Source organism: Triticum aestivum, chromosome 3A (assembly GCF_018294505.1).
Source record: "Triticum aestivum cultivar Chinese Spring chromosome 3A, IWGSC CS RefSeq v2.1, whole genome shotgun sequence".
NCBI lineage: Eukaryota > Viridiplantae > Streptophyta > Magnoliopsida > Poales > Poaceae > Triticum > Triticum aestivum.
This window is the reverse complement of record NC_057800.1, coordinates 643097930-643119731: the sequence shown is the minus strand read 5'-3', so window position 1 is coordinate 643119731 and position 21802 is coordinate 643097930. Positions and strand designations below refer to the sequence as shown.

The 21802-nt window shown below is 46.4% G+C and overlaps 1 protein-coding gene across 1 annotated transcript; it reads right to left on the bottom strand.

Annotated features, from left to right (window-relative positions):
- Positions 1–14740: 14740 nt before the first annotated feature.
- Positions 14741–16832, bottom strand: LOC123058896 (heat shock protein 81-3-like). Its single transcript, XM_044481567.1, has 3 exons — positions 16786–16832; positions 15923–15956; positions 14741–14998 (listed from the first exon to the last, which is right to left on the bottom strand). The coding sequence occupies exons 1-3, from the start codon at positions 16830–16832 to the stop codon at positions 14741–14743; spliced, it is 339 nt and encodes a 112-aa protein (XP_044337502.1).
- Positions 16833–21802: the final 4970 nt, after the last annotated feature.

The window sequence follows — 21802 nt, the reverse complement described above, 5'->3', positions numbered from 1 at the left end:
TCCGAATTCCCATGCGGTTATATAGGAACCGGGGAATGCATGGAGACCAGGCGTAGGGGTCATTAGTGCGTGAACAGACAAGTGCCCGACTAGTTATGTTATATTACATGGTTAGTAAGAAACATCTTCCAGGGAGAATAGTTCCGTTAGGGGTTCCTTTCCCTGGGAGGCATGCCCTAAAGTGCATGTCCATGCTGCGAAAAGAAACGCAGGAAAAACATCTGGGGGCGTATAGATAAATAAAATAAAAAAGATCATCTTTAGTTCACCGACCGAATATTCCCTTAAGAACGCTAGCTTTCGGCTTCACCCGGTCTGAGGTACATGTCCGGCTGACCCGGCAGTAAAAATCACAGAGGTGCTCCCTTTACCACCTAGCCGAACAATCGGGAACGTAGGGGTAAGCACAGGAGCCAGGCAACCCAGCTTTTCCAAAACTTAAGTCATATCGATGCATATAATGGTGAATAAAAGGTACATGCGGAAGTGTGACACATGTGTTGGGCATGAAGCCCGTATAAATAAGCTTCTGTTTAAAGAAGCCCCCAGGTTTAATGAGCGCGGATAGCGCGTCACTTTATGAGCCTTTAAAGGCTATAAGAGAGAGAGAGAGAAGAATAGGAATGTAAGACAGAAAGTATATAAAAAATGGACAGAGGAAGGAGATGAACACAGAGTCCGGCGCTAGGCATAGAATCTTCGGAGACGGGCTGCGTTCCATGGGTTCGGCTCGAGTCAGTTATTCGATGCATCTCGCAGGCGGTATGCTCCACTAGTCAGGACTTGGTCAATTATGAAGGGACCTTCCCACTTGGGCTTGAGTTTGTCCTTTTTCTTGTCCGGTAGTTGTAGAACTAATTCGCCAATGTTGTAATTTTTGGCCCGTACTTCTCTGCTTTGGTATCTTCGAGCCTGCTGTTGATAGAATGCGGAACGGGCTTTTGCCACGTCATGCTCCTCCTCCAATGCGTCCAAGCTGTCCTACCGATCGAGCTCGGCTTCTCTTTCTTCATACATGCGCACTCGAGGTGAGTCATGAATTATGTCGCAAGGCAAAACTGCCTCTGCGCCGTACACCATAAAGAATGGTGTGTATCCGGTGGTGCGATTCGGCGTGGTCTGCAGCCCCCAGAGTACGGAGTCGAGCTCCTCTACCCAGTGCGTGTTAGATTCCTTGAGGGATCGCACTAATCTGAGTTTGATGCCGCTCATGATAAGACCATTTGCACGTTCGACCTGGCCATTAGTTTGTGGGTGATAGACGGAAGCATAATCGAGCTTGATGCCCATGTTTTTGCACCAGAGTTTTACCTCGTCGGCCGTAAAGTTCGTGCCGTTATCCGTGATGATGCTGTGGGGGACGCCGTAATGGTGTACAACCCCGGATATAAAGTCTATCACCGGTCCGGATTCGGCCGTCTTAACAGGCTTGGCTTCTATCCATTTGGTGAACTTATCCACCATGACCAGTAAGTATTTTTGCTTGTGGGTTCCGCCTTTAAGGGGTCCAACCATGTCAAGCCCCCAGACCGCGAAGGGCCAAGTGATGGGGATAGTTTGGAGGGCGGTGGGTGGCATATGGCTTTGGTTTGTGAAGAGCTGGCAACCGGTGCATCGTTGGACTAAGTCCTGGGCGTCTGCCCGGGCCGTCGGCCAATAAAAGCCTGTACGGAAGGCCTTTCTTACAAGGGACCGAGCTGCCGCGTGATGACCGCCGAGTTCGGCATGAATTTCAGCCAAGAGGTTCCGTCCTTCCTCTTCGGAGATGCACCTTTGAAGGACTTCGGTAGTGCTTTTCTTATAAAGCTCTTCCTCGTGGACTTTGTAGGCTTTGGATCGCCACACTATGCAGCGTGCCTCGTTTTGGTACTCGGGGAGTTCCTGCCTAGTAAGGTAGGCGAGGAATGGTTCCGTCCACGGGGCGATAACGACCATTATTATGTGGGCTGAAGGTGTTATTTCATTGGCAGAGCCTCCGATTGTGTCAGAATGTTCGGTGTCGGGCAGTGCGGTTGGGTCCGGGTTGTTATTGTTCGGCTCCCCTTCCCATACTATGGATGGCTTGAACAACCTTTCCAAGAAGATGTTGGGGGGGGGGGACTACATCGCGTTTTTGCGCCGATGCGTGCCAGGACATCCGCCGCCTGATTATTTTCCCAGGCTACATGGTGGAATTCAAGCCCTTCGAACCGAGCTGACATTTTTAGGACGGCGTTGCGGTAAGCTGCCATTTTTGGATCCTTGGCATCAAAGTCTCCATTTATTTGGGATATTGCGAGGTTCGAGTCCCCGCGCACCTCTAGGCGTTGAATGCCCATGGATACTGCCATGTAAAAGGGCCTCATATTCGGCTGCATTGTTGGAGTCCGTGTACATAATCTGGAGTACGTATTGAACTGTGTCTCCTATGGGGGACATCAAAACGACGCCAGCCCCCAGTCCGGCCAACATCTTGGAGCCGTCGAAATGCATGATCCAATTTGAATATGTGCCGTACTCTTTAGGGAGTTCGGCCTCCGTCCATTCTGCGACGAAGTCGGCCAAGACTTGCGACTTGATGGCTCGCCGTGGCTTATAAGTTATGTCGAACGGGAGGAGCTCAATGGCCCATTTTGCAATCCGGCCCGTTGCGTCACGGTTGTTTATAATATCGTTAAGTGGTACTTCCGAGGCTACTGTTATTGAACACTCTTGAAAGTAGTGTCGTAGCTTCCGGGATGCCATGAATACCGCGTACGCAATCTTTTGATAATGCGGGTATCGTGATTTGCAGGGAGTGAGGACAGTGGACACATAATAGACCGGCTTTTGAAGGGGAATTTGTGTCCGTCCATTTCTCATTCGACGACGAGCACTGCGCTTACAACCTGATGTGTTGCTGCAATGTATAATAGCATTGGTTCGCCAATGTTTGGCGCGGCCAGGACTGGGTTTTTTGCCAGTATGGCTTTTATTTCGTCCAGTCCGGCCGTGGCTGCATCCGTCCATTCGAAGTGTTCGGTGCACCGAAGGAGGCGGGAAAGGGGTAGGGCCTTTTCTCACAAGCGGGAGATAAAGCGGCTTAGAGCCGCCACGCATCCGGTTAACTTTTGTATTTGTTTGAGGTCCTTTGGGATATCCAGTTGTGATAGAGCTCGGATCTTGGCTGGATTTGCTTCAGTTCCTCTATCGGATACAATGAAGCCCAAGAGCTTTCCGGCTGGAACGCCGAAAACGCATTTTTCCGGGTTGAGCTTGATGTCGTATGTTCGGAGGTTATCAAATGTGAGCCTCAAGTCGTCTACTAGAGATTCGACATGTCTTGTTTTGACGACCACATCATCTACATATGCCTCCACTGTTTTGCCGATCTGGTTTGCTAGACATGTCTGAATCATGCGTTGATATGTTGCGACGGCGTTTTTGAGCCCGAAGGGCATCGCGTTGAAGCAGAATGGGTTGTATGGTGTGATAAATGCCGTTGTGGCTTGGTCTGGTTCTGCCATCTTGATTTGATGGTAGCCGGAATATGCGTCGAGGAAACACAACGAATCGTTTCCTGCGGTAGCATCGATAATTTGATCGATGCGGGGGAGGGGGAAGGGATCCTTTGGGCAAGCCTTGTTAAGGTCTTTAAAATCAACGCACAGGTGCCAGGATTTGTCCTTCTTTGGTACCATCACCAGGTTTGCTAGCCAGTCCGGATGTTTTATATCTCTGATGAATCCGGCCTCCAATAGCTTTGCTAGCTCCTCTCCCATGGCCTGTCTCTTAGGTTCAGAAAAATGCCGAAGAGCCTGTTTGACAGGTTTGAATCCTATTTGGATATTTAAGTTGTGCTCGGCCAGCCTACGTGGGATTCCTGGCATGTCTGAAGGGTGCCAGGCGAAAATGTCCCAGTTCTCTCGTAGGAACTCTCGCAGCGCGGCGTCTACATCAGGGTTTAACTGTGCCCCGATGGAAGCTGTTTTATTGGGGTCCGCTGGATGGACTTGGAATTTCACTATTTCGTCCGCCGGTTTAAAGGAGGTGGACTTGGATCTTTTGTCGAGTACCACATCGTCCCTATTCACCGTAGAGTGCAGCGCAGTCAGTTCCTCAGCCGCTAGGGCTTTGGATAGTGCCTCGAGGGCCCGTGCGGCTGTCTTGTTTTCAGCGCGGAGTGCTATGTCCGGATCACTAGCGAGAGTGATGATCCCGTTAGGCCCGGGCATCTTGAGCTTCATGTACCCGTAATGGGGTATTGCTTGGAAGATTGTAAACGCTTCCTGCCCTAGCAGAGCGTGATAACCGCTGCTGAACGGAGCCACATGGAACGTGACCTCTTCGGACCTGTAATTATCCGACGTGCCGAACACCACATCTAGTGTGATTTTTCCTGGCGTTAAAGGTAATAGCCGTGTCACTCCATGGGTTTATTGTTGCTACTTGGTAGACTTCGGCAAGGCTGTTCGGAATTTAGGTTCATCACTGGCGTTAAAGGTAATAGCCGTGTCCCTCCATGGGTTTATTGTTGCTACTTGGTAGACTTCGGCAAGGCTGCGGAGTGTCCTTTTTCGCATATTATTTGATGCGAAAGTCTCGAAGACTGTTAATACCGTATTGGTGTCTCTGGGGTGGCTTTCTGTGGCCTCCGGAATTAGGAGATTTTCGCCAATTTTGGCCACCTGCCGGAGTGTCCAACATGCCCTAAGGCTGTGAGTTGGTGTGGCGTCCTCTGTACTGTGAATTTTAAAGGGTCCATTAAGCCATCCTTCCAGTACGGTTCCATGCCCTGTAGAGGGTTTTTGCTTTTTGGTGTTTGACCTGGGTGTCTGGCGATGATGCACCCTTTTATTTCGGACTGGGTTTGTATTCAGGGCCGGATCGTCCCAAAATTTTATTTCGGTTTTCCAGGCGCTTTCCATCACACAGTACTTTCGTACGATGGACGCCGAGTCAGCGAAGCGTGCAATATCACGGCGACTTATGGCGTTGAGGATTCCCTTGTCCGTGCAATTATTGCAAAAGATTGAGATTGCGTCTTCCTCGCGGCAGTCCTTTATCCTGTTCTTAACCAGGAAGAATCTGGCCCAGTAATGATGTACTATTTCATCGGGCTCTTGCCTAATTTGGGATAGATCGCTTATGTTCGGGTGGGTGGGCGGAATTAAATCCGAAGCCTCACCCCATCTGAGGCTCAGAGGCTGAGGAATTTCCGAACTCAAAAATTTGGATTCCTGGATGTTGTCCAATGAATCCAGCCCATCGCCTGACTCTAAGTTCAGGTCTTGAGTGATATCCTCCCCTCTGCGGGTATCCGGCTTGGAGGGATCGGGAATCCAGACGTAGCTAGTCCTTAAGATAGATGAAGGGTCGCCGCACTGTCCCTCTACCACGGCAACGTGATGGGTGACTTGGGGAGAGTTAATCTCTCTCAGATCGGGTTTAGGCCCAATCTGGTCGTAATCCGTAGCAACTCCCAGGGCGGCGATGCGATCCAAGAGCTCGTTTATGGAGGAGAGCTCCATTGGATCTAACTGCTCGGCAAGTTCCGAGCTGACATGAAGATTGTTTTCGATAGCTCGAGAGGTCATCGTCGGCGCAGAAGCCGAACAGGCGGTCATAAGAAAACCACTTAGCTGGAGGGTTTGACCGACAGCCAAAGCTCCCTTAGCAACGGTGCCGTCTTTAAAGACGGGGTGAGGCATCCTTCCTGATGGCGACGACACAGAGGAACTCTCAATAAAAGCACCAATGTCGCTGTCAAAACCGGCGGATCTCGGGTAGGGGGTCCCGAACTGTGCGTCTAGGACGGATGGTAACAGGAGGCAAGGGACACGAAGTTTTACCCAGGTTCGGGCCCTCTCGATGGAGGTAAAACCCTATGTCCTACTTGATTAATATTGATGATATGGGTAGTACAAGAGTAGATCTACCACGAGATCGGAGAGGCTAAACCCTAGAAGCTAGCCTATGGTATGATTATTGTTGTGTATGTTGTCCTACGGACTAAAACCCTCCGGTTTATATAGGCGCCGGAGAGGGTTAGGGTTACACAAAGTCGGTTACAATGGTAGGAGATCTACATATCTGTATCGCCAAGCTTGCCTTCCACGAGAAGGAAAGTCCCTTCCGGACACGGGACGAAGTCTTCAATCTTGTATCTTCATAGTCCAAGAGTCCGGCTGAAGGTATAGTCCGGTCATCAGGACACCCCCTAATCCAGGACTCCCTCACTTAGCAACAATGTAATTAGCATAATCAGCATACCATGGAGTAGTATGAGAAGCATTTATGACACTTAATTGCTCATCAGGAAAGCTATCATCAATAGGTAGTGGGTCATCAAGCACATTTTCTAACCTAGACAAGTTGTCTGCAACGGAGTTCTCAGCTCCCTTTCTATCAACAATATGTAAATCAAATTCTTGTAGCAAGAGAACCCATCTAATAAGTCTAGGTTTAGCATCTTTCTTTTCCATAAGATATTTAATAGCAGCATGATCAGTGTGAATAGTTACTTTAGAACCAATAATATAAGGTCTGAACTTATCACAAGCAAATACAACTGCTAAGAATTCCTTTTCGGTGGTAGCATAATTTCTTTGAGCATTGTCTAGGGTTTTACTAGCATATTGAATAAAATTTAATTTCTTATCAACTCTTTACCCTAGAATAGCACCTACAGCATAATCACTAGCATCACACATAATTTCAAAGGGTAAATTCCAATCAGGTGGCTGAACAATAGGTGTGGAGATCAATGCTTTCTTAAGTATTTCAAATTCTTCTACACAATCATCATCAAAGACAAATGGTATATGTTTTTGTAATAAAATAGTCGGAGGCCGAGAAATTTTTGAGAAGTCCTTAATGAACCTCCTATAAAATCCGCCATGACCAAGGAAACTTCTTATACCTTTGATGTCCTTGGGACATGGTATCTTCTCAATAGCATCAACCTTGGCTTTATCAACCTCAATACCCCTTTCAGAAACTTTGTGCCCCAAGACAATACCTTCATTAACCATAAAGTGGCACTTTTCCCAATTCAAGACAAGATTAGTTTCTTCACATCTCTGTAAAACTCGATCAAGATTGCTCAAGCAGTCATCAAAAGAAGATCCATAGACGGAGAAATCGTCCATGAAAACCTCACAAATCTTTTCACAAAAGTCAGAGAATATAGCCATCATGCATCTTTGAAAGGTAGCGGGTGCATTACATAAACCAAAAGGCATACGTCTATAAGCAAAAGTACCAAAAGGGCATGTAAAAGTAGTCTTTGATTGATCTTTGGCTGACACATGTATTTGAGAGAAACCAGAATAACCATCTAGAAAGCAAAAATGTGTATGTTTGGATAATCTTTCTAGCATTTGATTGATAAAAGGTAAGGGGTAATGATCCTTTTTAGTGGCCTTATTTAATTTACAGAAATCAATTACCATCCTATAACCTATAATAATTTTTTGAGGAATCAATTCATCTTTATCATTAGGAACGACAGTAATACCTCCCTTCTTAGGGACACAATGGACATGACTTACCCACTGACTATCAGCAACGGGATAGATTATACCTACCTCAAGGAGCTTTAGTATTTCCTTTCTTACCACTTCTTTCATTTTAGGATTCAGCCGGCGTTGATGATCACGAACTGGTTTAGCATCTTCTTCCAAATTAATTTTATGTTGACATAGAGTGGGACTAATGCCCTTAAGATCATCAAGAGTATACCCAATAGCAGCACGGTGCTTCTTCAGAGTTTTCAGTAATCTCTCTTCCTCATGCTCTAAAAGGTTAGCACTAATAATAACATGATATATCTTTTTCTCATCAGGATAAGCATATTTAAGAGTATCAGGTAACGGTTTAAGCACAAACATGGGATCACCCTTGGGTGGAGGAGGATCCCCTGGGATTTCAACAGGCAAATTATGTTTCAGAATAGGTTCCTGTTTAAAGAATATTTCATCTATTTCCCTTCTTTCATTCATAAACATATCATTTTCATGGTATAGCAAATATTGTTCTAAAGGATCACTAGGAGGTACGGCAATAGAAGAAAGACCAATAATTTCATCCTTACTAGGCAATTCTTCTTCACGGTGTTGTCCACTAAATTTAGAAAATTTAAATTCATGAGTCATATCATCTAAACCGATAGTAACAATATCCCTTTTGCAATCTATGGTAGCATTAACAGTGTTCAAGAAGGGTCTACCAAATATAATTGGACAAAAGCTATCTTGTGGGGAACCAAGAACAATAAAATCAGCAGGATATTTAGTTTTCCCACACAAGACTTCAACATCTCTAACAATTCCCATTGGTGAAATAGTATCTCTATTGGCAAGTTTAATTGTGACATCAATATCTTCTATCTCAGCAGGTGCAATATCATGCATAATTTCTTTGTATAAGGAATAAGGTATTGGACTAGCACTAGCACCCATATCACATAAGCCATGATAACAATGATCTCCTATTTTAACAGAAATAACAGGCATGCCTACCAAAGATCTAGGTTTATATTTAGCACAAGGTTTAGCAATTCTAGCAGTCTCATCACGGAAATGAATAATATGCCCATCAATATTGTCAGATAAGAGATCTTTAACAATAGCAATATCAGGTTAAACTTTAATTTGCTCATGAGGTGTATAAGTTTTAATATTACTTTTACGAACCACACTCGAAGCTTTAGCATGATCCTTTATCCTAACAGGGAAAGGTGGTTTCTCAACATAAGTAGTAGGAACAATAGGATCATTCTTCAACTTTAATAGGTGCAGCTACTTTTACTTCTATGGGAGGATGATATTTAATCCACTTCTCCTTGGGGAGATCAACATAAGTAGCAAAAGATTCACAGAAAGAAGCTACTATATCGGAGTCAAGTCCATATTTAGTGCTAAATTTATGAAAAATATCGGTATCCATAAAAGATTTAACTCAATCAAAACTAGGTGTCATACCTGACTCCTTACCTTTGTTGAGGTCCCAATCTTCAGAGTTGCGTTTAATTCTTTCCAATAAATCCCACTTGAATTCAATAGTCTTCATCATAAAAGAGCCAGCACAAGAAGTATCAAGCATGGTGCGATTGTTATCAGAAAGCCGAGCATAAATTTTTTGAATAATCATTTCTCTTGAGAGTTCATGATTGAGGCATGAATATAACATTGATTTAAGCCTCCCCCAAGCTTGAGCGATGCTTTCTCCTTCGCGAGGCCAAAAATTGTATATATATATATATATATATATATATATATATGTATGTATATATGTATATATAATTGCGATCACGATGAACAAGATGCATAGGATAAAACTTCTGATGAAATTCCAATTTCAGTCATTTGCAATTCCAAGACCTGACATCATCACATAGCCTACACCATGTCGATGCATTTCCCTTCAAAGATAAAGGGAAGACCTTCTTCTTAAAAACATCTCTGGGTACACCTGCAAGCTTAAATAATCCACAAACTTCATCCACATATATTAGATGCTCATCAGGATGCTTTGTTCCATCTCCTGAAAAGGGATTAGCTAGCAATTTTTCTATCATACCCGAAGGAATTTCAAAGCAAACATTTTCATTTAGGTTCAGTAGGTTGAGGAGCAACTCTTTGCTCTACTGGTCGGGTTAAAGATACCCCGAACATGCCCCTCAGAGGATTACTTTCCATAGTAACAAGTGACAGTAAATTTTCAGCACACTATATAAAATTTTCCTTACCAAATTCCACCTACCAAAGGCGCTTCACTCCCTGGCCACGGCGCCAAAAAAGAGTCTTGATAACCCACAAGTATATGGGATATATCGTAGTCCTTTCAATAAGTAAGAGTGTCGAACCCAACGAGGAGCATAAGGAAATGATAAGCGGTTTCCAGCAAGGTATTCACTGCAAGTACTGAAACAAGTGGTAACAGATAGTTTTGTGATAGGATAATTTGTAACGGGCAACAAGTAACAAAAGTAAATAAGGTGCAGCAAGGTGGCCCAATCCTTTTTGTAGCAAAGGACAAGCCTGGACAAATTCTTATATAGGGAAAAGCACTCCCGAGGACACATGGGAATATCATCAAGCTAGTTTTCATCATGTTCATATGATTCGCGTTCGGTACTTTGATAATTTGGTATGTGGGTGGACCGGTGCTTGGGTACTGTCCTTACTTGGACAAGCATCCCACTTATGATTAACCTCTATTGCAAGCATCCGCAACTACAACAAAAGTATTAAGGTAAACCTAACCATAGCATGAAACATATGGATCCAAATCAGCCCCTTACGAAGCAACGCATAAACTAGGGTTTAAGCTTCTGTTACTCTAGCAACCCATCATCTACTTATTACTTCCCAATGCCTTCCTCTAGGCCCAAATAATGGTGAAGTGTCATGTAGTCGACATTCACATAACACCACTAGAGGAGAGACAACATACATCTCGTCAAAATATCGAACAAATACCAAATTCACATGACTACTAATAGCAAGACTTCTCCCATGTCCTCAGGAACAAATGTAACTACTCACAAAGCATATTCATGTTCATAATCATAGGGGTATTAATATGCATATAGGATCTGAACATATGATCTTCCACCAATTAAACCAACTAGCATCAACTACAAGGAGTAATTAACACTACTAGCAACCTACTAGCACCAATCCCGGACTTGGAGACAAGAATTGGATACAAGGTATGAACTAGGGTTTTGAGAGGAGATGGTGCTGATGAAGATGTTGATGGATATTTCCCTCTCCTGATGAGAGGAGCGTTGGTGATGACGATGGTGATGATTTCCCCCTCCAGGAGGGAAGTTTCCCCGGCAGAACAGCTCTGCCGGAGCCCTAGACTGGATCTGCCAAGGTTCCGCCTCGTGGCGGCGGAGTTTCATCCGAGAAGAAGGCTTTTTATTTTTTTCCCATCGAAAGACTTCATATAGCAGAAGATGGCCGCCAGAGGGCCACCAGGGGGCCCACGAGGTAGGGGGCGCGCCAAGGGGTAGGGCGCCCCCCCCCACCCTCGTGGACAGGGTGTGGCCCCCCTGGTGAATCTCTTCCGCTGAGTATTTTTTATATATTCTGAAAACGTCTTCCGTGAAGCTTCAAGACTTTTGGAGCTGTGCAGAATAGGTCTCTAATATTTGCTCCTTTTCCAGCCCAGAATCCCAGCTGCCGGCATTCTCCCTCTTCATGTAAACCTTGCAAAATAAGAGAGAATAGGCATAAGTATTGCGATATAATGTGTAATAACATCCCATAATGCAATAAATATCGATATAAATGCATGATGCAAAATGGACGTATCACCCACCTCGAAGCCTTTGAGAGAGAAATCCTTGCGAGGACAAAGCCCTAAACACCCAGAGGCCCTAAACACCAAGAGCCAGAGAGTGTTAGACATCACTGAAGTCTTTCTGTCTGCGTGATCTGAAGACTTGTTACACTTGAGGACTGTGAATCCTCCAGCCGGTTAGACGTCGCGTTCTGAGCATCCTAGAGTCATTGTGGATCACGGTGAACGAAGTCTATGGAGGTTTGGAAGTCTACCTTGAAGACTTACCAGAGTGATTGGGCGAGGAATGTGTGTCCTTAGCTCAAGGGGAATAAGGTGAAGACGTGGTCTTCTGAGTTTAATCTCAGCCTCCCTAACCAGACGTACAGTTGTCACAACACTGGTCCAACAAACACCTGTCCTCACCAAGCAACTCTTACCTCTCTCTTTACTTATAGTTTGTCTTCATGAAGTCATTGTCTGCCTGCATGATATGATTGACTTCACTATATGAAGACTGTTGTTGATTGGTTTCATACATTCTTCCATCTTGATCCATACTACCTAGTTGCTGATAGTCTTCGTGCTTTCACTTCATTTGCTTACTTGACTATGGACTGTCTAGTGTAGTCTACCTTCCGTTGCATACCAATAGGTTCATTTCTTCTGTTTGTCTTCAAAGCCCCCGTGTTTTGAAGACTTCCATAAAAATCGCCTATTCACCCCCCTCTAGTCGACAACTAGCACTTTCAATTGGTATCAGAGAAAGGTGCTCCCTTGTTCTGTGTGATTCGGTTTAACCACCTGGAGTTTTAGCTATGTCGACTGCAGGGATAATCAAGGTCTCCGTTGCGTGCCCTGTCTTCGATGACACTGATTACCCTTACTGGAAGAATAAGATGCGCATGCATCTTGAAGCCATTGATGTTGACCTCTGGTATGTCATCAAGAATGGCGCTCCCAAGGCTGGTGAAGGTGTCACCGCAGCTGATGTCAAGAAGTTCATTCAACTGGATTCTACTGCAAAGAACACCATCTGTGTTCATTTGACCAAAGGACAGTATGGCCGTGTGAGTGCTCTGGAAACTGCAAAGCTAGTCTGGGACTAGCTCTCCAAGGTCAATGAAGGCGTCTCAACCCAAAGAGACTCAAGGATCAGTGTTCTTCGCAATCTCTTCAACCGCTTCAAGAGAAATGACAATGAGAATGTTCAGCTGACGTTTGATCGCCTCACTGATATCACAAATGAGCTTCATGCACTCGGCGCCATTGAAATCACCAAGCATGAAATCGTCAAGACACTCTTAAGATCACTCAACAACTCATTTGACACCTTGGCCTTGATGATTCAAGAATGCCCTGATTTCAAGACTCTCGATCCGTATGACATACTTGAGAGGCTCAACACGCATGAATTCCATCTATCTGAGAAACGAGACATCTATGGTCCCAACTATGGCCGAGCTCGCGCCTTGAAGGCAAAGGCTGTTTCCTCATCTGAAGAAGAATCTGACTGCAGTTCTGAGGATCCTGAAGACATTGGAAAGGAGCTTGCCATGCTTGTCAAGAAGTTCCAAAGGTTCACTAGGAAGAAAGGCTCCAGACAGTCTTCAAGATCCAGCTCATGAAATGATGAAGCTTCCTCCCGTGACTACAAGAAGAGAACATGTCACAAGTGCAAGAAACCTGGTCACTACATCTCTGAATGTCCTCAATGGGACAATGAGAACAAGAATAAGAAGAAGAGCAAGGAATATGATTCTGATGACAAGAAAAAGAAGAAATCCTCAAAGTCTTCTTCTAAGTCTTCGTCAAAGTCTTCATCACACAAGAAGAGCTCATCTAGCAAGGGTCGTGCATTTGTTGGTAAGGAAATGGATTCAGAGGAGTCGTCTGCATCTGAGGAGGTGGAGATGGAGTATGAAGAGGAATCTGATTCAGGCGTGGCAAGCCTGGCTTTAGCTTCAGCATACGTCGCCAAGTCCATCTTCAACACTGAAGCCGATGGCCTCTTCACACTACAAGAAATATGTCAACTTGTGACCACCACTATTGGTCACTGAATGGTCACAAATTTCCATTTGTGACCTTTTTGTGACCAAAAACATAAGGTCAAAAGCTGGCCGTCATAAACTGACTATAGCGACCTTTCTTCTGGAATGGTCGAAGACGTTTATGACCAAAATACGTCTACAGTGGAGTTTTGGTCTCTAGCAACCTCCCCAGGCCACGTAGGCATCCAGCGTGGCAAGCTGATGTGGCACAAGATTCAGCCCTATCCAATTCGGCGCTTTACATGGGCCAAGCCCATTAATTCAGCCCATTTAATTTATTTTTTCCCTGTGCTTTGATTAGCTAAATAGGCCTGGCCCAACAATTAGGACTTTTTTTTCTAAGATGCAGTCTTTTACAATCCATTTTTTGGGGCCTCAACCCTTTTAGAATCTGAAATTTATATTGCTCTTTTTAGAAACAAGTCCAACATACTTTGGGCCATGGCCTTTTTAGAGCCCAAGTATTGAGTGCAATGTAAATTCTGGACAGGGCCTTTTTACAGTCCAATAGTGGGCCAAGCCCTCTTTTATTTACAGCCAATATTCTCAAATCAGTATAGTAACAGTACTTCTTTCCCACAGTAATAACACAAGTATAGAAAACTTTCTCACACAACTTTATCTCGCATAACATTAGACAGACCAACACATATCAATAACTTATCTCCTATGTTCACAAGTACATAACTTTTATCTCACACAACATTATACAGAACTGTATCTTGCAGGTTCAAATCACATAAACTTTATCTAACATGTTCCCCGCAACAAAAGATGATCACCATCATCTCCTAATCAAGATGCAAATAACCTGCAAATTCAAAAAGAAAAAGCAATATATCAAAGAGAGACAAACAAAAAATAGAACAAACAAAAAATAGAGACTTGCATCAAGTAGACCTGATGATGTACAGATAGTAACCAAACTAGCATCTACTTTGCCGGAGAGATAGCATGAAGCAGTTTTGATGCCATTTTATGCATTATTTCTGAGACTAGCAGCAAAAAATACATAGGATGCCAAACAGCCGGCAGCAGCTAAGATCGGTTAGTTGTTGGCTACCACCGATGGCGAGAACTAAACGAGCAGGTTAGATTCATTGGGCTGGGTTGGATTGGATTGATGCTGACAAAGTGACAACAGGAAGGTAATGAGCACATACAACTAGCTCTATTATACCGGCATGCATGAGCACTTGTTAATATTTATATTCATCACAGCAACCTATAACCACCTACGCATACAAATCAGAAAGCACACATATATACTGAACAAAAGCAACGGCCATGAATAGATGACTTAACAGTTCATGTTTTTTAACAAAACAAGAGTGGACATCTCATAGTGAGTCTAATACAGCTACACTAAGCAGAGAACCACATCAAGACATGAAGAGTAAGCCATCACAGTATAGGAGGATTGGACTGCATACCTAGTCGTCCTTGAGGTAGAGGACCATCTTGGTACCCCTGCCGAGCTGCTCCCCAAACGTATCACGAGTGACGGTGAAGGAGCTACCGGCCTGGGACTCCCACACGTACTGCCCGTCGTTGTTGTGCTTCATGGTGACGACAACCCTCTCGGCAACAAGGTAGGCGGAGTAGAAGCCAACACCAAACTGCCCAATCATGGACACATTGGCGCCGGCGGCGAGGGCCTCCATCGACACCGTACTGATCTTGTCCAAGGCCTGCGAAAATCACACCGACAAACACACCACGTCAGCCCAGGAACAAATCTCGCACGCCACAAATCAAACCACGAGTCAACGGATCTGGCTCGACAGAATCTAAAGCCTGGCGTAAAATGGCCAGTGTAATTAATGGCCAGTGCTGCTAGTATTGAATGTACCACATCGGCAAGCATTATATAGTACTACTATGTAATTGATATGCAAAAGAAGATGCATCTCCCATGTTCAGCAATCAGGATCAACCATGAAGTTTCTACTACTCCTACATCATTTTAGCTAATCATTTAAGATGATCATTTAAGATGCTAATGTTTACTTGTCAAGTACAGTTATTGTTACTCTAAGATTTTAGCTAAGTAAATATAAAGATAAGAAGACACTTTGCCACCAATATTTTGTGACATCTGTAGAATTCATACCTCATAAACATGCATGAAATGTCTATCTCAAACAAGTATACATACTGATCATGTTTAATTAGGCCAGCAGCACAAAACAACCAATTATATTGCCTTATAAGAAGCTATTTGCATAAAGTAGAGAACTACAAAACAAGCTATTAACCATCCTACTGGTAGCAAGGACATAAAGATAATCACTTAATAAGATAAGAAGCAGACATGAATCACATAACTATGTACAATTCAATATCCCAACTGAGAGTGAACATGTATTAAACATTTCCTGCATTTCAATACATGCATGACAGATTCACAGCATAACTATATATTGCTGTACAAACATGCATGAACAGGAAAGCAACCAAACTACAAGAACATATAAGGAAACAGAGGGAATCACTATAACCTATGGAGTGACAAGCACATATATGAACTCAAAGTAATGCCCAGCTCGCGCATATATGAGCCGTGCCGTCGAGTCCCGCAGCCACCAACTCGCGCCGCTCGCTGCCACGGTCACCACCTTCGTCGTCGACACGGCGGTGCTGCCAGACCTGCAAAAAACAGAGGAGGCGTGAATGGACATCACACTTGCCAACTAATTAACTATAGCTTGCTACAGAAACATTTCGTTATCAAATTTGATTCAGGAACTAGCTTATTGAGTATGACAAAAATGCTTAGAATAAAAATCATTTCAAGAAATGTTGCAGTAGCTAAAAAACAAATTAAGCTATACCATTTTAGGAAAATGTGTAAGCTGTTCAACTTTTCTCACATTCACTCCAGCTGCTTCCAAACACTAACTAGGTAACAAAATTACTTTAAGACTGTAGCCCGGGAATTCGTTATTCATGCTAATATAAAATTCGCTCAAATGGAACCTTGGAAACACCCTTTCCCAAGTAGTCAGATCCATCGTCCCTCAGCTCCAAAGCTTCATAAAGACCTACAGAAGAGGGATGATTCAGACAAGATTAGTTCAACAAAAATAATAAAATAACATTCGGTAAATAATGATACAAATAAGAGTTTGGAACAGGATACATTTTGGTGAAGTGTCTGTCAGGGAGAAGTGATTCAGAGTTTCAAAGCGAAGTTGTTTCTGAATACTAGTAGTGTAATTACTAATTAGCTAGCTAGATGTGTGCATGAAAGCTACTGTTCCTATTGGGTTGCAGCTTGTACTAGTTAGCTAGCTAGCTAAGGACTTGATAGTATTCTTTTTCCAGATAAAGAGTTGATGCTACTAGTCTAATCACACAGTTTTAACCAGATTAGAGCAAAGACAACACGCCAACGGCAGAACCAAGACCAAGTCTCGGCAATCCAATAGGAATCTTCGGAGCTCCATATATCACCACACACACGGCCACGCACCACCTGGCCGCCCCCATCGCAAGTTTGCAGCACACCACCGCACCCGACATTGCAGCAAGCGCGCGCGCTCACGCACATAGCACCGGTGCAAGGTCATGGGGGGCACGCAGGTCATACCTATGTGGGCATCGGTACTCGTCGCAGTAGAGCACGAGCTGGCGGTCAAACACAGTGAGCACGAGCTGGCGGTGTGGGTATCAGCTTCCCCTGATGATGGAATTACGCAAGTCCAAAACTCAATCAAGAACTGTAATGGTATGTGCAATGCAGCAAACAATAATGTTTTTTTTCGTTCAGAAGTTGAGATGTCCCTATGACTCGATGGTGTCATGATTCTAAGCGTGGAATTGCAATTCTAAGCAAGCCTGGAGTATGATAGTGGTACATGAAAGTATGTAGAACAGCAAGAGTAAACCCTAGGAATTAGGGATTTTAGGAGTAAGCAATTGTGTTCATCGAGAGACCGTAGCGAGCAAGCATCAGAGGGCCCAAGTGAGACATGGCGTTGTCACGAGCTCAGTGGCAAGTATTGGAGGTGAGGGACAGAGAAGGAGAGGAAGAGGGTACCTTGAAGACCTCCATGTCCATGGCATCGTCGAGCGCGGGGTTCTGTCCCAGCCGAGCGGCACCCAGCCCTCTCGTCGCATGGAAGAGCGGCGTCGGAGGGCGCGACTGTGTGTCGGTGGAAGACGGCGGAGGCGTCCACCACAAGCATCATCGTCGCCTCGCCGGCGCATCGCATGGAGATCGTGGAGCGCCGACACCTAACCTGCTCGATCTGGATGCCCCAACACCGAGGGAGATAGGGCAAGCAGAGGGTGGGGCGGATGGATCTAGGAATGCCAGGTACATGAACCACTCGGTGTTCTTGTTCAGATCCGGCGGGGCACCGCCTGTACGTACTGGCGCGAGTGTGCTGCGGGGCGGTAGCTCCTCCCGTCCGGCTTGGCGTCGCGGGTATGGAGATAGGGCGAGGGGATAGGGGCGGCGGCGGCAAGGTCGCTGGTGATGGAGCACGGCGGCGGTTGTGGGTAGGGTTTGGGGTGGGGCGCGCCAAGGGAAGAGAGTGGGGGAGGGGAAGAGGGTGTTGCGCCGCCCGGGGCGAGGGCATCGAGGGTGGGGACAACATCGGTGGGGGAGACCGGAGACGGGCAGGGAGGTCGCCGGTGGCTGCCAGATCAAGGGAGGGTTAAGTGGAAATCCTAACCCTAGCAGAGAGGAGGAGGGGGAACGCCATGGCCCTGCCTGGACTAGTGGATATGGGGAAGGTGAGGGGAGGGGGATGGAGGAGAAGAGGTCGATGGTGGGTGGCGTGGCGGTGGTGGGTGGGGATGGCGTCGGATCTGGAAGGCGGGGTGATGGTGGCGGCACGATCTGGAAGGGGAGGAGAAGAGCCGAGCTGTAGGTGCAAGAGGACCGCGGGCTCCGGCGCGATCTTGGGGAGGGAGAACACGGGCTCGGCGTCGCCTGGAGGTGGAGGAGCGTGGTGGCGGCGAGCGGCTTGAGCGTGCGCGATGAGGGGGGAGAAGGGGGCGGCGGCGATGGATCTGGGGAGAAGAGGGCGGCGGCGATGGAGTGGGAGGCGATAGGGTTTGGGTGGTTGGGCTGCCCGAGGGTGGGAGGGGATAGGGTTCTTTTTCTTTCTCTCTCTTTTTTTCTTTAGATAAATGGGATGGGTGGATGGATGGATTGATGCCATGTCATCAATCCATGGCACAAACATTTCAACCAATGAGAACAAAGCATTCATCGATCCATGGCACAAACATTTCAACCATTCAGAGTCTCATCGGCTTCGCCAACGACGACATTATAGGATGGAAACACATCATTGGATCATAATATGTGGCATAAAGCACCATGTTCAAGTAGGGATTACAGCGGGGTGCGGGAGAGTGGACCGCGTAAAAGAGATGAGGATGGTGATGTTGATGAAGACGATCACCGCGACGATGATTCCCCTCCCAATGGCACTCCGATGCCACCGAGAGAGAGGAGGAGAGATTCTCCCCCTTATGCTTCCTCCTCCATGGCCTCCCCCTATATGGGGAGAGGTTGCCCCTCTGGTTCTTGGCTTTCATGGCGATGATAGCCCCTCCGAGATCCTCCCTCATGGCCTCCGATGATAATGGCCCCCTTCGGCAGGGTGCCAGAGAGGGCCTAGATTGATTTCTCGTGGCTACAGAGGCTTGCGGCGGCGGAACTTCCAATCTCTCTTCTGTTATGGGGTTTTCTCGATTTATAGGAGGGGTTGGCGTTGGTTTCACGTCAGGGGGGGGGGGGGGTGATACGTCTCCGTCGTATCTACTTTTCCAAACACTTTTGCCCTTGTTTTGGACTCTAACTTGCATGATTTGAATGAAACTAACCCGGACTGACGTTGTTTTCAGCAGAACTGCCATGGTGTTATTTTTGTGCAGAAATAAAAGTTCTCAGAATGACCTGAAAATCCACGGAGCAACTTTTTGGAATTAATAAAAAAATATTGGCGAAAGAATCAATGTCAGGGGGCCCACACCCTGTCCACGAGGGTGGGGGCGCGCTCCCCCCTAGGGCGCGCCCCCTGCCTCATGGGCCCCCTGAATCTCCATCGATCTCAACTCCAACTCCATATATTCACGTTCGCGGAGAAAAAATCAGAGAAAAAGATTCATCGCGTTTTACGATATGGAGTGATAACCCACAAGTATAGGGGATCGCAACAGTTTTCGAGGGTAGAGTATTCAACCCAAATTTATTGATTCGACACAAGGGGAGCCAAAGAATATTCCCAAGTATTAGCAGTTGAGTTGTCAATTCAACCACACCTAGATAACTTAGTATCTGCAGGAAAGTATTTAGTAGCAAAGTAGTATGGAAGTAACGGTAACAGTAGTAAAAGTAACAGCAGCAGTTTTGTAGTAATTGTGACAGCGACAACGGTAAAGTAAATAAGCAAAGAACAATATGTGAAAAGCTCGTAGGCATTGGACCAATGATGGATAATTTTATCGGATGCGATTCCTCATGTAATAGTTATAACATGGGGTGACACAGAACTAGCTCTAGTTCATCAATGTAATGTAGGCATGTATTCCTAATATAGACTTGCAAGTTGGATCAAGAACTCACATATATTCATGAAAACATAATAGGTTCAGATATGAAATCATGGCACTCGGGCCCTAGTGACAAGCCTTAAGCATAGCAAAGTCATAGCAACATCAATCTCAGAACATAGTGGATGCTAGGGATCAAACCCTAACAAAACTAACTTGATTAGATGGTAAATCTCATCCAACCCATCACCGTCCAACAAGCCTACGATGGAATTACTCACGCACGGCGGTGAGCATCATGAGATTGGTGATGGAGGATGGTTGATGATGATGACGGCGACGAATCCCCTCTCCTGAGCCCCGAACGGACTCCAGATCAGCCCTCCCAAGAGAGATTAGGGCTTGGCGGCGGCTCCGTGTCGGTGTACTAGAGTAGGGGTACCCTAGTATCCCGAACTTGTGCACGGGCAGTTGCAGCACCCCGCGGCAAGGCTTGCCGGGTGACCGCCAAGGTCCTCCATGTTTCCTTTGGAGCCATTCAAGAACAAAGTATTCAAGCAAAGGAGACAAGGCCCCGGCAAGAGGAGCTTGCCGGGAAGGCCAACCAAGGCATTTCAAGGAACTCGCCGTGACGCGCCACGCGTCCCGGCAAGGCCCGGTGAGCGACAAGCTTCCGGACGCGACAAGACAATGACCGCGGCAAGGCGCTTGCCGCGGCAAGATACCACTCTGTGCCCGCACTCCAGCACATCCACCAACATGTCACCCTGGGGCCTTTCCAGGCGCGCGTGGCAAGAGGCTGTGCAGCCAGCGGTGCGCGGTGGCAAGCGACGCTGACAAGATTGCCATCGTGGCGAGCGGTGGCGTCCGTGACGGTCCTTTTTGCACTATTTGGGCAACGCAGACGGGCATTTAATGCCTTTTCCCCTGCCGTCAGGGTTAGGTACGGTAACTGTACAGGTGGTTGTACCAACCGCAATTCCTTTTTCATTTTTGCCCTTGCCTACGTTGCCACCTGTCGGAGACCCCTTGAGCATATAAAAGGAGGCCCATGCGCAACGTAGAGGGGGGTTCGGAGGTAGAAAAACACTCACGCTCGGTCTCGTTAGTAGCTAGAGTGTACTGTAGCACCCAGCGCTCCCGAGCAAGAACTCAATACAATCAGACAAGCAGCAGTAGGAGTATTATCTCTCCGGAGAGCTCCGAAGCTGGGTAAACTGCTTGTGTGCTTCGCCTCGATCCGCTCTTCGTGCGATCTCCGCCCCCTGCCGAACCGAAAGGGCCTCGGTCCGGCGGTCCCATAGGTGTTCGTGGATCAGCTTCCCCAACATCTTTGGCGCGCCAGGTAGGGGGCGTCGAGGTTGTGTGAACCTGATCCGGCGTTCACACGAGCTAGATCTTCATCTTCTTCATCGACATGCCATCGAAGAAGAAGACTTCAGCGGCAGCTGTTCCGTCCACGTCGATCCCACCACCACTGGAGCGAACGGGTGGTGGGGTAGACGCCGGCGAAAGAACGGACATCGACGAGGGGCTCACGGTGCTGCCAGGTCCAACGACAAGGCTGCACAGACCTCGGCGTCCATACATGCATCGCGCCCATCTCAGGAGGCGCAGGACCGACAGCATCATGGTACTCGCAGTGCCATACGTTTGTTGGGCCAAGATCGAGCTGGTGGATCTCGGGGTGCTCAAGACCATCATGCACGCCAACATGCTGGCACGAGCGAAACACGGTCACCTGGACAGGATACTGCTCCTTCTAACATAGTTAGAAGTCCAAGCATATCCCGCTCCTCGCACCGTTCGCCACTGCCACCCACCACTCGAGCAGAAGCTTTGGCGCGAGCTCAACTGCTCCTGGATTACCCTCCAACGGCAGACAAGATCGATGAATGGAGGGCCCATTCAGAGTCTCATCGGCTTTGTTACCTACCATATATTTGTTGCAAAAGCGGACCGAATTATTTTTCTAAAATACT